Source organism: Crotalus tigris, unplaced genomic scaffold (genome assembly GCF_016545835.1).
Source record: "Crotalus tigris isolate CLP2741 ecotype Arizona unplaced genomic scaffold, ASM1654583v1 scf7180000018891.247784533:1973344, whole genome shotgun sequence".
NCBI lineage: Eukaryota > Metazoa > Chordata > Lepidosauria > Squamata > Viperidae > Crotalus > Crotalus tigris.
The window spans coordinates 2,016,821-2,030,000 of NW_024097260.1; the positions used below are offsets into that span (position 1 = coordinate 2,016,821).

At 43.4% G+C, this 13,180-nt stretch overlaps 1 protein-coding gene across 1 annotated transcript in view; it reads left to right on the forward strand.

Moving 5' to 3' along the window:
• The window catches only part of ADGRD1 (adhesion G protein-coupled receptor D1), a 115,407-nt gene that overhangs the window by 67,122 nt on the left and 35,105 nt on the right, over nucleotides 1-13,180 (forward strand). Inside the window, 2 exon segments of the mRNA XM_039357301.1 lie at nucleotides 3,498-3,601; nucleotides 8,066-8,177. Coding sequence (XP_039213235.1) covers nucleotides 3,498-3,601; nucleotides 8,066-8,177 — 216 coding nt within the window.

The following is a 13,180-nucleotide window of genomic DNA, read 5'->3' on the forward strand; positions in this document are numbered from 1 at the left end:
CACAGAGCAAAATCCCATGGAATGGCAGTTCTTATTTTGGAAGGCTAAATATATCGATGTTGGAGGATTCTGCGGCCATATGGTGTTCAGATTTCATACCGGCATTGGCCCTATTAGGCTCGTGATAAATCGGCATGGGGTGAGACTTGAGTGGCTTCTGTCTTGATTGTTTGGCGATGGTATCTCCATCACCGTCCTGTCTTCCAAAAAATGCTTTCAATCGGAATAGAGTTGGAAGGGAACTCAGTGATCTTCTAGTCCAGCTTCCTGCTCAGGCAGGAGACCCTATACCATTTCAGACAAGTGGCTGTCCAGTCTTTTCTTAAACACCTCCAATGTTGGAGCATTCACCGCTTCTGGAGGCAAGATGTTCCACTGGTTAATTGTTCTAACTCTCAGAAAATTTCTCCTTAATTCCAGGTTGCTTCTCTCTTTGGTTAGTTTCCATCCATTGCTTCTTGTCCTGCCTTCAGGTGCTTTGGAGAACAGCTTGACTCCCTCTTCTTTGGGGCAGCCCCTGAGATATTGGAACACTGCTATCATGTCCCCCCTCCTCCTTCTCTTCATTAAGCTGGACATACCCAATTCCAGCAGCCGTTCCTTATAGGTTTTAGCCTCCAGTCCCCTGATCATCTTTGTTGCTCTTCTCTGCTCTCTTTCTAGAATCTCAACATCTTTTTTACATCGCGGTGACCAAAACTGAATGCCGTATTCCAAGTGTGGCCTTCCCAACGCCTTGTAAAATGGTATTAACACTTCACGTGATCTTGATTCTCTCCCTCTGTTAATGCAGCCTAGCACTGTGTTGGCTTTTTTGGCAGCTGCAGCACACGGCTGGCTCATGTTTAAGGGATTGTCCACTAAATGTTTCATCCACTTTTTCTTGCCTTGCCTTCTGGTGCTTTGAAAAATAAGTTGACTCCCTTACAAAGGAATCCATCCCGTTTGCTCAAAGGGTTGAAGAAGTGCAGAGGTCTCTGGACGGGACCAACAATGAACTAGAGCAGGGGTAGGTAACATTGGCCCCCTCATGACTCGTGGACTTCAACTCCCAGAATTCCTGAGCCAGCATGGGGGAACTATGGTCCCCTCATGACTCGTGGACTTCAACTCCCAGAATTCCTGAGCCAGCATGGCTCAACTTGGAAACCTCTCCCTGTCCCCTCAGCACAGCTGGCTCAGGAATTCTGGGAGTTGAAGTCCACGAGTCATCAAAGAGCCAAGGTTGCCTACCCCTGAACTAGACAGTATCTTTTAAATTCCCAGGGACGATGTCTTTCTCTAGTGGGCTTACAGGTTGTCCTCGACTTACAGCAATTCATTTAGCGACTGTTCGAAGTTACGACGGCACTGAAAAAAGGGACATGATCAGTTTCCACACTTGCAGCATCCCTCTGGTCAGGTGATCAAAATTCAGACGCTTGGCAACTGATTCATATTTTTGATGGTTGAAGCGTCCTGTGCACACACGATCCTCTTTTGCGGCCTTCTGACAAACAAAATCAACGGGGAAAGCCGGATTCACTTAACAACCGTGTTACTAATTTAACAACCGCAGAGATTCTCTTAGCAGCGAGTGCAAAACAGGTTGTAAACTGGTCAAAACTCGCTTAACAACCAAAATGTTGGTCGTAAGTCGAGGATTACCTGCCTATTTCCCTTTTATTTCTCCTGCCACCCAATTTTTCACGCAGACTCATAAATTCTGGAGAAACCCTTTGCAGGTACTGTCCTTGTACCTCGAACAGGGGCAATTAAATACATCTTGAATTTCCTCCACCTTTGCTGTCGGATATTTTATCAGGTCGGGATCATTCTGCCTTTTGATGCAAGCCTTGATTTGCAGTGTGTTTGCTAGGCAAAGCTATTTTTCCATCGGAAGGAGAAATTAGATTTTTTTCTGGAGTAGAAACCTTGAACGAACAGTCAATCAGGAAAGCATCAGGGAAGGTTAAACAAAGCGAAGACAAAGACCTTGGTTTTGCCATGCCACGAAGACTGGAGGCCACACAATGAATTTTCTGTTGGGCATCGCAGAGCAGACAAATGCATATTTATGCATTGGTACACAACAAGCGAGTCAATATTCCTGCGGTGGTCACCTGCCTTTTTGAGAAACTAATTACGGAGAATAATAACCAAGCTTCCCTACCCGAGAGAAATAACATGTGGCATAAATGCTCTCCTATTTCATCATTAATTAAAAATGACTTCAAGCAAATTTGCTTTGCTTTCAAACTCAGCTCGCCACACAGAGACCGTGCAAATTGGTTCACGAATGGGCAGAGGAAGGCAACTTGGTAGGTCTTTGATTGGGTAGAAGTGCATTCGTCTCTAAGATTAGTGATGCGGTTGAGCAGGGCTTGGAATTTGTGGTGCTTTGAAGTGTGTGGAAGTGCAAATGTAGAGCCAGTTTGGTGTAGGGGTTGAGGTGCTGGCCCTGAAACCAGGAGGCAGTGAGTTCTAGCCCTGCCTGAGGCACGAAAGACAGCTGGGTGACTTTGGGACAATCACCAGGAGACGGTGAGTTCTAGTCCTGCCTTAGACCTGAAAGTGGCTGGGTGACTTTGGGACAAACACCAGGAGACGGTGAGTTCTAGTCCTGCCTGAAGCATAAAAGCAGGCTGGGTGACTCTGGGACAATCAGTAGGAGATGGTGAGTTCTAGTCCTGCCTGAGGCATGAAATCAGGCTGGGTGACTTTGGGACAATCACCAGGAGATGGTGAGTTCTAGTCCTGCCTGATACATGAAAGACAGCTGGGTGACTTTGAGCCAATCATCAGGAGACAGTAAGTTCTAGTCCTGCTTGAGACATGAAAGCAGGCTGGGTGACATTGAGCCAATCACCAGGAGATGGTGAGTTCTAGTCCCGCCTTAGGTATGAAGCACATCGCCACCACTCTTCCACTTTTTTGTCTCCCAAAGAAGTTTCCAATCAAGATGAAAACGAAAACACAGCCTTGTAATTCTCACTAAATAAACGAGAGCCAGAAGTTCACACACAGTTGGAAGATCTGAAGGACCAACTGGGGACAGATCCCCCCGGAATAAAATCTATCTATGTGGTCACTAAGAGTCAACATTGACTTGATGGCGCCAAACCCATCAACTCACAGACCTCTTGTAAGAACAATCCATGGTCTAATTTACAAATCAGGAACAATTAAGCTTTAAAAATCCCAAAACAAAACCTGTAGGGATTCTGGAAGATGTCTTCATCTCATTCGAAGTTTATTTTCCTGTTTTTTGTCACAACTGTGAACTCTTGATCGCTAACAGATGGTGGAGATGTTTGCCTGTCGAATGGATTGGCTTGGCTTAGTTTCTTAGACTAGTTCTTGATTTATTTATTTTTTTAATCTCCAGAGAACATTCTAATTTTTTAAAAAAACATTTCACGTGTGAGTTGGATGTATCTTTTTTTTTTTAATAACCCAGTTAGGAGATAGTGAAGAATCATTAAATACAATTTCTCATTCTTTCTTTCTTTCTGCAGCTAACAAATGGACACAAGGTGGCATTGTCTTCTATCAGTTACGTAGGATGCTCTATTTCCATTTTCTGCTTGACTATCACCCTGGTCACGTTTGCAATTCTGTCGTGAGTAATTTTTACTTTTCTTCCCGCTGAGCCAATATCAGCCTGGAAATATAGATAGTCAGTTGGGGGAAAGAAAAAAAAAAGAATCTCAAAAAAAAAAAAAAAAAAATCCCCAACTCCACAACTCCATTTGCAAGCCACTGGACTGACTGCTTCCAGGTGCTGAGCATTTCATACAAAGGTTATTAATTCCTTAAACCTTAATTAGATGCTGCCCGTACATTAGTAACACTCAGTTGAGTTTGGTGTAAATGACTTTAATTTCTTGGAAGTGGGAAGCTTTTAAACCTAGCGGGTTATTTCCTTGTCATTTATTCTCAAGCTATTTACAGAGGTTTGGTATTCCCCATGGTGGGTTCCCACAAAAGCTTGAAAACTACAGCTCCCAAACTTGCAGCAAAATTGAAAGGCTTGGGACTTGTAGTCCTAAAGCCTCTTGAGTGAGCCTATTGGAGAAAGTAGCAGAATTTCTTTGACCCCCTAGATATTGAAATGAGGAAGGGACCAGCAGTGAAGTGAATAGAAGGGTCTGTGATTTGCAGAAGTAAGATAAGGATGTTATTATAGATTGCTGGGCAATGCTTTGGATTTGACTGCAGAAAGAATGCTTTGCTGAAGAGACAAATTAAGCACCTGTGCACAGTTCTTTATAGCAGGGGTCCCCAACCCTTGGTCTGTGGACCGGTAACGGGCTGCGGCATGCCAGCAACCGGGTCGCACAAACAAGCAAAGCCCTGTCCACGGGATGCAGGCAGCCACAAAACCACGCCCCTCCGGTCTGTGGAAAAACCTTTCTCCACGTAACTGGTCCCTGGTGCCCAAAAGGTTGAGGACCTCTGCTTTAGAGAATCCCATCTTGTCAGGCACAGAAGACCAGGTTCACACATGAAGGACCAATTAAACTGATTCATTGCTAAAAGCCGATGCACAGGAGTCTTTTCAAATAAGGATTAGAACCTGCTGAGAGTTAGATAAGGGTCAACAGAATTCAAGGGAGCTTGGACTTAGTTGTGGCCATGTAGGGATTCTAGGCTGATCCCTCTCTTGACTCCACCCTCAGGGTTCTGCCACCCCTACTCCCCTTTGCCCAGAATCGTTTCCTAAACACCACCAAAACGTCTTTACAAATTTAATAAATAATAATAATAATAATGATAATAATAATAATAATAATAATAATAATAATAATAATAATAATAATAATAATTGATAATCGCACAGTCAGCCAGATGTTCAGATTGGATTTGGCCTTTTTGTCTACCTATGGAGTCCTTCCTAAGGACCTGGGATAGGCAGATGTGGATGTTTGATGGTATTAGATATCATTGCAGGATGGAAGCAGTTCCTAGTAAGGCTGCCTTTTGCAATTGACTAATGGCGAATTTGTCAATGCCAATGGTGTTCAAATGGTGCTCCAATTATTATTATAATAATTATGTTGTTGTTGTTGTTGTTATTTATGGAGCAGAACTAAATTGAAAGCATTGCAAATCCTTATAGTTGTGAAGTCTGGTTTTGTGGTGAGGAAGACTCTGCTGTCTTCTAATGGCATGGATCAAAGGTGCGGTGCAACTTAGCCTTCCATGTCAGATGTCCTTCAAAGGGGGTGGTCCATAGGCAGATAAGAATAATAATTTATAGATGTCTGGAGATTATAATGACTGGAAGATCCAACAAGATGTCTCAACCAGACTAGCCTAACCGGCAATTTAAGAGTTATGGTGAGTGGTGGGATTCAGCTGGTTCGCACCACTTGGGCAGAACCGGTAGCTAATTTTTTTGTTGCCCAGGCCCAGAATGGACTTCTGGAAGCAGCATCCACACAGAGAACCGGTTGTTCACCTATTTGAATCCCATCACTGGGCATATCCCCTTGATCGTTTGGCCTTCAATCAACAAGAGTTACTGGGCAACCTTAATGGATAATTCTGTTTTCCATGAAGTCCCAACACACCCTACAATTGTGTGAAATGCAGTCCGGAGATCCATCTGGGAGGCTATTTGTCTACATTTCTGAAGTCAGTTTGGCAGACTGAACAAATCAGATGCCTCCAAACCAACCCAGTTGATGACCCTTCGGGGGCACAGAAACACCTCTTTAGGCTACGATTCAGAAATATGAATGGAAGCCCATCCTGTTGACCATGTCATCTGAACCCAATGGCATTGATTTCGCCAATCCATGGATCAGACTGGATCCTTTCTTCAAATGACCCGGGCTATTCCAATGAGATTTTGCTTAACTCACCCGAGCGTAGCAAATACCAGCGCTTGCGGTCCGCCTCAGCTGGAGGGTTCTCTGAGAAACATTTGCTTAGTCTTCCAGAATGCCAATTTAACTGTGCTTTGGGGAGGCTAATAATACGTTTTTCTTATTTCCATATATATAGCCAAATCACTTCAAGGTAGAGAATGCAACAATGAGGTATTTACGAAAGTGCCAGCTTTCGAATGAATATGCAAATGGCCTTCTTCATCGATCTTGCTCACTTAATTTGAGCCCCGTTGGCATCCAGTGAGTTACTCCCGCTTACGCATCTGAAGAGGGTCAAAACCCAAAACGCATTAACATGAAACCACTTAGGCTGATTCGCAAAAACGTGCACCGATTTAAACCCCAAAAGGTTAGGGTGATACCAATAAAGGAGAATTATTGGTAAGCTTTGAAAGGATGGGTCCAGAGATCCAAAGATCCCTCAGGTTAGGGTGAAAACCCTCAAAACTGAATGGGTAAAATATTCATATTTCCTCTTCTCCCTTCCCTTGTTGGGCTTGCAAGGGGCGAATGCAAATTCTAGGAATTTATTCTAGTTCCCTTATGTGAAACACAACAACCTTTCGACATTGTCATTTGGTTTTAATTAGTGTTGATTAAATCCAGAGGCAGTTCGGGAAAGGAGGGGAGATGCCCCCATTTGTTGTTTTTTTTTCAACTTTGCCAAGCATCAGGAATGTTGTGTGAGCCTGCAGGAGGATGTGTCCATCAAAAGACTTTAAAAAGCAATGAAATCTAGTTAATATTGCAAAAGTTCAATGCATGGGTGCCAAGCAGGGTTGGCCTCAGGAAAAGACTACCCCAATTAAAACCTAACTATATAGCCTTGCCTTCCTAAATGGAGGGCTAAGCCAATTAAGAGGTAAGAGAGGAGAGAGAGAGAGAGAGAGAGAGAGAGAGAGAGAGAGAGAGAGAGAGAGAGAGAGAGAGAGAGAATAGATATAGATAGAGAGATGATAGACAGAGAGGATGATAGAGATGATAGACATGACAGAAATGATGAGAGAGAGATATGATAGATAGAGAGAGATTAGAGACAGAAATGATAGAGAGATGAAAGAGAGAGATGATAGAGATGACAGAAATGATAGAGAGATGACGGAGAGAGATGATAGAGATGAGAGGGAGAGGGAGGGAGGAAGATGGAGATGGAGAGAGAGATGGAGATGGAGATATATAGAGAGAGATGATAGAGATGACAGAAATGATAGAGAGAGAGATTATAAAGATGAGAGAGAGGGAGGGGGAGAGAGGGAGAGAGATGAGAGAGAGAAATGAGAGAGATGATGGAAATGATAGAGATAGATAGAGAGATGATAGAGAGAGAGGATAGACATGGCAGAAATGATGAGAGAGAGATGAGAGATGATAGAGGTAGAGAGAGATTCGAGATGACAGAAATGATAGAGAGATGTGGGTGAGAGAGAAAGAGAGAGATAATAGAGATGACAGAAATGATAGAGAGAGAGATGACAGAGATGATCGATAGAGAGAGATGATAGAGATGAGAGGGAGAGGGAGGGTGAAAGATGGAGATGGAGAGAGAGATGCAGATGGAGATATATATATAGAGAGATGATAGAGATGACAGAAATGATAGAGAGAGAGATTATAGAGATGAGGGAGAGGGAGGGAGGGAGAGAGAGGTGGCATCTGACATAGAAGTGATGGGCACTTGGATATGTAGAATGGAACTCATCTTGGTGGTCCTCTCAGATGGATGACAACAGATCCCCCAATCATTTCTCCAAAACAATGTTTTTCAATCTTGGCAACTTTAGAATAGAATAGAATAGAATAGAATAGAATAGAATAGAATAGAATAGAATAGAATAGAATAGAATATTGGAATAGAATAGAATAGAATAGAATAGAATAGAATAGAATAGAATAGAATAGAATAGAATAGAATAGAATAGAATAGTTGGAAGGGACCTTGGAGGTCTTCTAGTCCAACCCCTGTTCAGGCAGGAAACCCTATACCATTTCAGACAAATGGTTATCCAATCTCTTCTTAACAACCTCCAGTGTTGGAGCATTCACAACTTCTGGAGGCAAGTTAAGATGGGTGGACTTCAACTCCCAGTACTCTACTGAAATATTTCAATTTTCAAAGCACTCCCAGAACTTCCCAACCCAATATTTTAATTTTCAGAGTACTAATGGATGTGGCTTTTTTCCCCCCGCAGCTCTGTCAGTACCATCCGCAACCAGCGTTACCACATCCATGCCAATCTTTCATTTGCTGTTTTGGTGGCTCAGATCTTGCTCCTGATCAGCTTCCAGTTTGACCCTGGGACGGTGAGTGAAATGGATGTTCTTCTGAATTGGGCGTCAACTCAGCAATGGTGGAGAATAATAGAATAACAGAGTTGGAAGGGACCTTGGAGGTCATCTAGTCCAACCCCCCCTGCTCAAGCAAGAAACCTTATATCGCTTCAGACAAATGGCTGTCCGGTCTCTTCTTAAAAACCTCCAGTGATAGAGGACCCACAATTTATCATAACTGATCTCTGAGCGTGACAATTTGGATGCCAACATTTCGTCTCCATTCGAGGGGACGTATTTAGCGCGCTTTGAATTGTGCTCGTCTGTCAGAGCACTGGCCTTTCAGTATCCTTTTTGTGTGATGTAAGTTGGCGTGGGTGTTACGCATCCAGATGTTTCTGAGTCATGGTCACATGAGCCCAATTCAAAGCCCGCTGAAGATGTCCCCCCCCCCAAATGGAGACAAAACGTTTGCAGCCCAATCGCCAAGCTTGGAGATCAAATCAACAGCCGAACTACCAATCCAAGCTACTTATATTCAAACACATCTTAGTCATAATTGATGTTAATTCATCCAGCTAATTATAGAACAAAGAATGATGGAATTGGAAGGGACCTTGGAGGTCTTCTAGTTTAGGGGTCTTCAAACTGGGGCCTTTTATGACGTGGACTTCAACTCCCAGAATTCCTCAGCCAGAGTGCCTAGCTGAGGAATTCTGGGTGTTGAAGTCCACAAGTCATAAAAGGGCCACATTTGAAGACCCCCTGTTCTAGTTCAACTCCATGCTCAAGCAGGAGACCTTATACCATTCCAGACAAGTGACTGTCCAGTCTCTTCTTAAAAGCCTCCAGTGACAGAGCACCCACAATGTCTGGTGGCAAGCTGTTCCACTGGTTTATTGTCCTCACTGTTAGGAAGTTTCTCCTAACAGATTGCTTCTCTCCTTGATTAGTTTCCATCCCTTGCTCCTTGTCCAGATGTTTTGGATAATAAACTGACTCTCCCCCCCCTCTTCTTTGTGGCAGCCCCTCAAGAAGACATGGTTCCCTGTCACCCCTAGTTCTTCTTTTCACTTTTCACAGCACACCGCTCAGCTGAGAAATGTCTCAAGGGTTATCCAAATATTTATCTCTTCCACCCAATTTTGCCTAAACTGAACATTCCCCGCTGACAATGCATGTTTGTCACCCAATTCTGCACTCCTTACTCTCTTTTGAACAGCAGGCCCCGGCCTTTTAAAGAGGACCCCTCTTTATTTTTAAACAATTTGTCACCGCTTCATTATATGGCGGCCACCGTGCTGACAGGCATATAATGTCGCTGGCATTTAAATAAGCAGGTTATTCATTTCACATTTGCTCGACAATAGTCGGTGCACGGTAAACATGACAAATGTTTGTGTTTTCCCTTTGATTTGCACTGAAAAATAAAGGCGGAGATTAATCACAACGCAGCGGTTGCTGTTTAACTTGATAATTAATGCTATTAATAACCATAATGATCATCATGTGGTTTCATCGGAAATTCTCCTGGCCTTTGGTCAAACAGGGAACCCCCCCCCTTATTTCCCTGGGAGAAAAACAGCACAGCAAAGAGGCAATACAACGTGAAGAAAAAATTGTATTTTTAATGATAATATTTCCTAAGGTTTTTTTTCTCTTGCATACGTGTGAACATTGATAAAACAGGCTCGGCTCCCACCTACAAAACACAAAAACAATTCCGTTCACTCAACGTGAACGTTCTATCTGGTTTCAGTTTATTAGAGCTGAGTTGTCAGTTTGAAGGTTTTTCTTTTTCTGGTCCTGGGAGAGAGAGAGAGAGAGAGAGAGGAAAAAAAAGATAAAGTAATAATAGGCAGCAAAATTTTCTCTATTCCTCACTTTGAGAGGATGGCGTAGAGAGGTTGCCATTTTTTCCCCCTGCAGTGCTCTGAAATTATTATTATTATTATTATGATGGGGTGCTGTTGTGCATTCTCCCGGTTAAGAAAAAAAAGCAAGTTAGAAATAAATGGGTTGTACTCAGCGACTTAGTAATTCAAGTTTCTGTCCTCCAGCCTTACATTTGTTTTGTCCCATTTCGATGGTTAGTTTGGAAGTGTTTTGCAAAAAAAAAGAAAGAAAGAAAAGAAAATCTGTGTGAGGTTGATCTCAGTTGCCTTCAGCTTAAAATGTACAATTTTATTGCAATTTTATGCAATTTTAGGCATCCATCCATCATTTTTTTTGCATGTGATTTACCCTAATATCTGCCAACCCAATTAAACCTCCCCTTCAACTCAACCTCTTACGTTGTTTCTGAGCACCTTCCTGTAATTCTAACGACATGTTAAATTTATGGATTGAGATATTTGTTAGTTGAGAAGTCATGTCCAACCCATCGCGACCCCATGGACAATGTTCCTCCAGGCCTTCCTGTCCTCTACCATCTTCTGGAGTCCATTTAAGCTCACGCCTCCTGCTTCAGGGACTCCATCCAGCCCCCTCCTTCTCTGTCGTCCCCTTCTTCTCTTGCCCTCCATCTTTCCCAGAATCAGGATCTTCTCCAGTGAGTCCCTCCTTCTCATTAGGTGGCCAAAGTACTTGAGTTTCAACTTCAAGATCTGGCCTTCTAAAGAGCAGTTGGGGTTGATCTCCTCTAGGACTGACCGGTTTGATTGCCTTGCAGTCCAAGGGACTCGCAGGAGTCTTCTCCAGCACCAGAGTTCAAAGGCCTCCATTCTTTTGTGCTCGGCCTTTCTTATGGTCCAACTTTCGCAGCCATAAAAAAAAAAAATCTAGACCACAGGGAATGAGGTGTGTGTGTGGGGTTCCCTGGAATTTTCTCTACAATGCACCAAGGATCCAATCTTGGAGAAGAGAAGAAGCATTCTAATCTTGGCACAGCAACTAGGTGAAACTTCAGCGAACGTTGTTTAGGTAAGCAGAGTCACCCGGTTGCTAAGCAACTTTACAGTGTTTGTCTAGCTTGCAGCATTGTGTCAAAAGCTATATGAAGAGGAGGAAGCACGTGTGTGACAGGTGTCAGCAGAGATGCTGACCTACAGAAGCTTGGGAAGCAAAATGATATTTTTTAAAAAAAGGCTTTGTGACTTTCTCTAACAAGAAGAAATCTTTCCGTGTCTGGATTCCAACTGATGGGAAAGAAGGAGATGACATGTTAGACCAAGATGAAGTAGGACTAGGGCAAAGAAGTCGGATGGAGGAAAATGGCATCAAACGTGGCTGATTCTCTATCCAACTTCTCTGGGTTACTCTTACGGCTCATAAATCTGATTTTCTGTCCACCGATGGCAATTTAAACCTGTCACTCTTCTCTCTGATGGTATCAGTTTTCTTCTGATCACCCCTTCTAGCTCATTGGAGGCGGCTCTTAGCAGTTACAACAGTTCATCAGTGGAATGACTTTGCCTCCAAAAGTTGCAGGTGCTCCAACACTGGAGATTTTTGAGAAGAGATTAGAAAACTGTTCGTCTGAAATGGTTTAGGGCCATGGTGGCGAACCTATGGCATGGGTGCCACTGGTGGCATGCAGTGCCCTCTCTGTGGGCATGCGCACCATTGCCCAAGTCCTAGGCCTACATCTGGGTTTTATAAAACCTTTTTGCTTTAGGCCTCCGTGCCCGTGTGCAAAAAAAAAAAAAAAGGTTCAATCAATCAATCAATCAATTTCAACTTCTTGCAGGAAAAAAAAGATCTCGCAAAGTTGGAATTGATTGATTGAACTTTTTAGTCCCATCTAGTCTGCCATTACCACCGCAGCCACGCCCACCCAATGGGCCACATCCACCCAATGGGCCACACCTACCCAATGGGCCACACCCACCCAATGGGCCATGCCCACCCGGCACCTGATAATGCATAAGTGGGTTTTGGGTTGCAGTTTGGGCACTCGGTCTCTAAAAAGTTCGCCTTCACTGGTATAGGGTCTCCTGCTTGAGCAAGGGGTTGGACTAGAAGACCTCCAAGGTCCCTTCTGACTCTATTCTTCTCCTTGAGAGAGCAGAAGCAGGATTCAGGTGCAACCTTTGGGGGGGGGGAACAGACCGCTCCTCATGTTTCCTTAGCAAAATGAGGTATTTTTCCTTCCCACTGCCTAGCATCGTATTTCTCAGCCTTGGCAACTGTGGATTTCAGCTTGCAGAATTCCCCAGCCAGCCCTGCTTATCGTAACATTCCCCAGCTTGAAAACCCCTGACCTAGTGGATCACCTTTAACACAACCTCTTAGGCTCCAATAAGGCATCAATCAACAAGAAGGAAGCGATAGTTTTAGAAGTCCGTGATGTCCTATTGATGCAAATCTTGCAGGGCAAGATATTTAGCGAGCTCTTTAAAACTCCCTTCTCTTAATACAATTTGAATCTCACTTTCCGTGAAATGAATCCATTTCTCGATTTCATAACCATGAAACTTACATTCCGGGGAATTGACATATTTATGAATTTAATCCATTCATGTGTCCATCTGTCTGGTTGACATGGGCGGCTAAGTATTAAAGACGAAATAAAAACAGGTTAAGAACAACCAATACTTAAAAAAAAACAATCCCAATGTGAATAGCATAAAGTAGCAGCTGAGAACATTCAAATCTGCTATGACATGGGCTCATCCATGGCCGTATAGGGCCCCAGGCTTGATGACAAAGCCAGAATGTTAAGGCCAGGAGAATTGGGGCCAATCGGATCAATATGGAGATTCTTAACCATCCAGGTCATGATCATCCCCAAGGTGCTTTTTCAAAAGGCAACTGGACTTTGTTTTTTTTCCATGAAGATGTTTCACTTCCCACCCAAGAAGCTTCTTCAGTTCTGACTTCAGCTGAAAACTGAAGAAGCTTCTTGGCTGAGAAGTGAAACTTCTTCAAGGGGAAAAAATGGCCAGGTGCCTTTTGAAAATGTGCCTTTGGGATGGCTGTTCTGATGGTGTGTGTGGGTGAGACAGAGACACAGAAACAGAGAGAGAGATAGAGAGACAGAGAGAAAGAGAGAGACAGAAAAAGACAGAGGCAGAGGGACAGAGAGAGAGACAGAC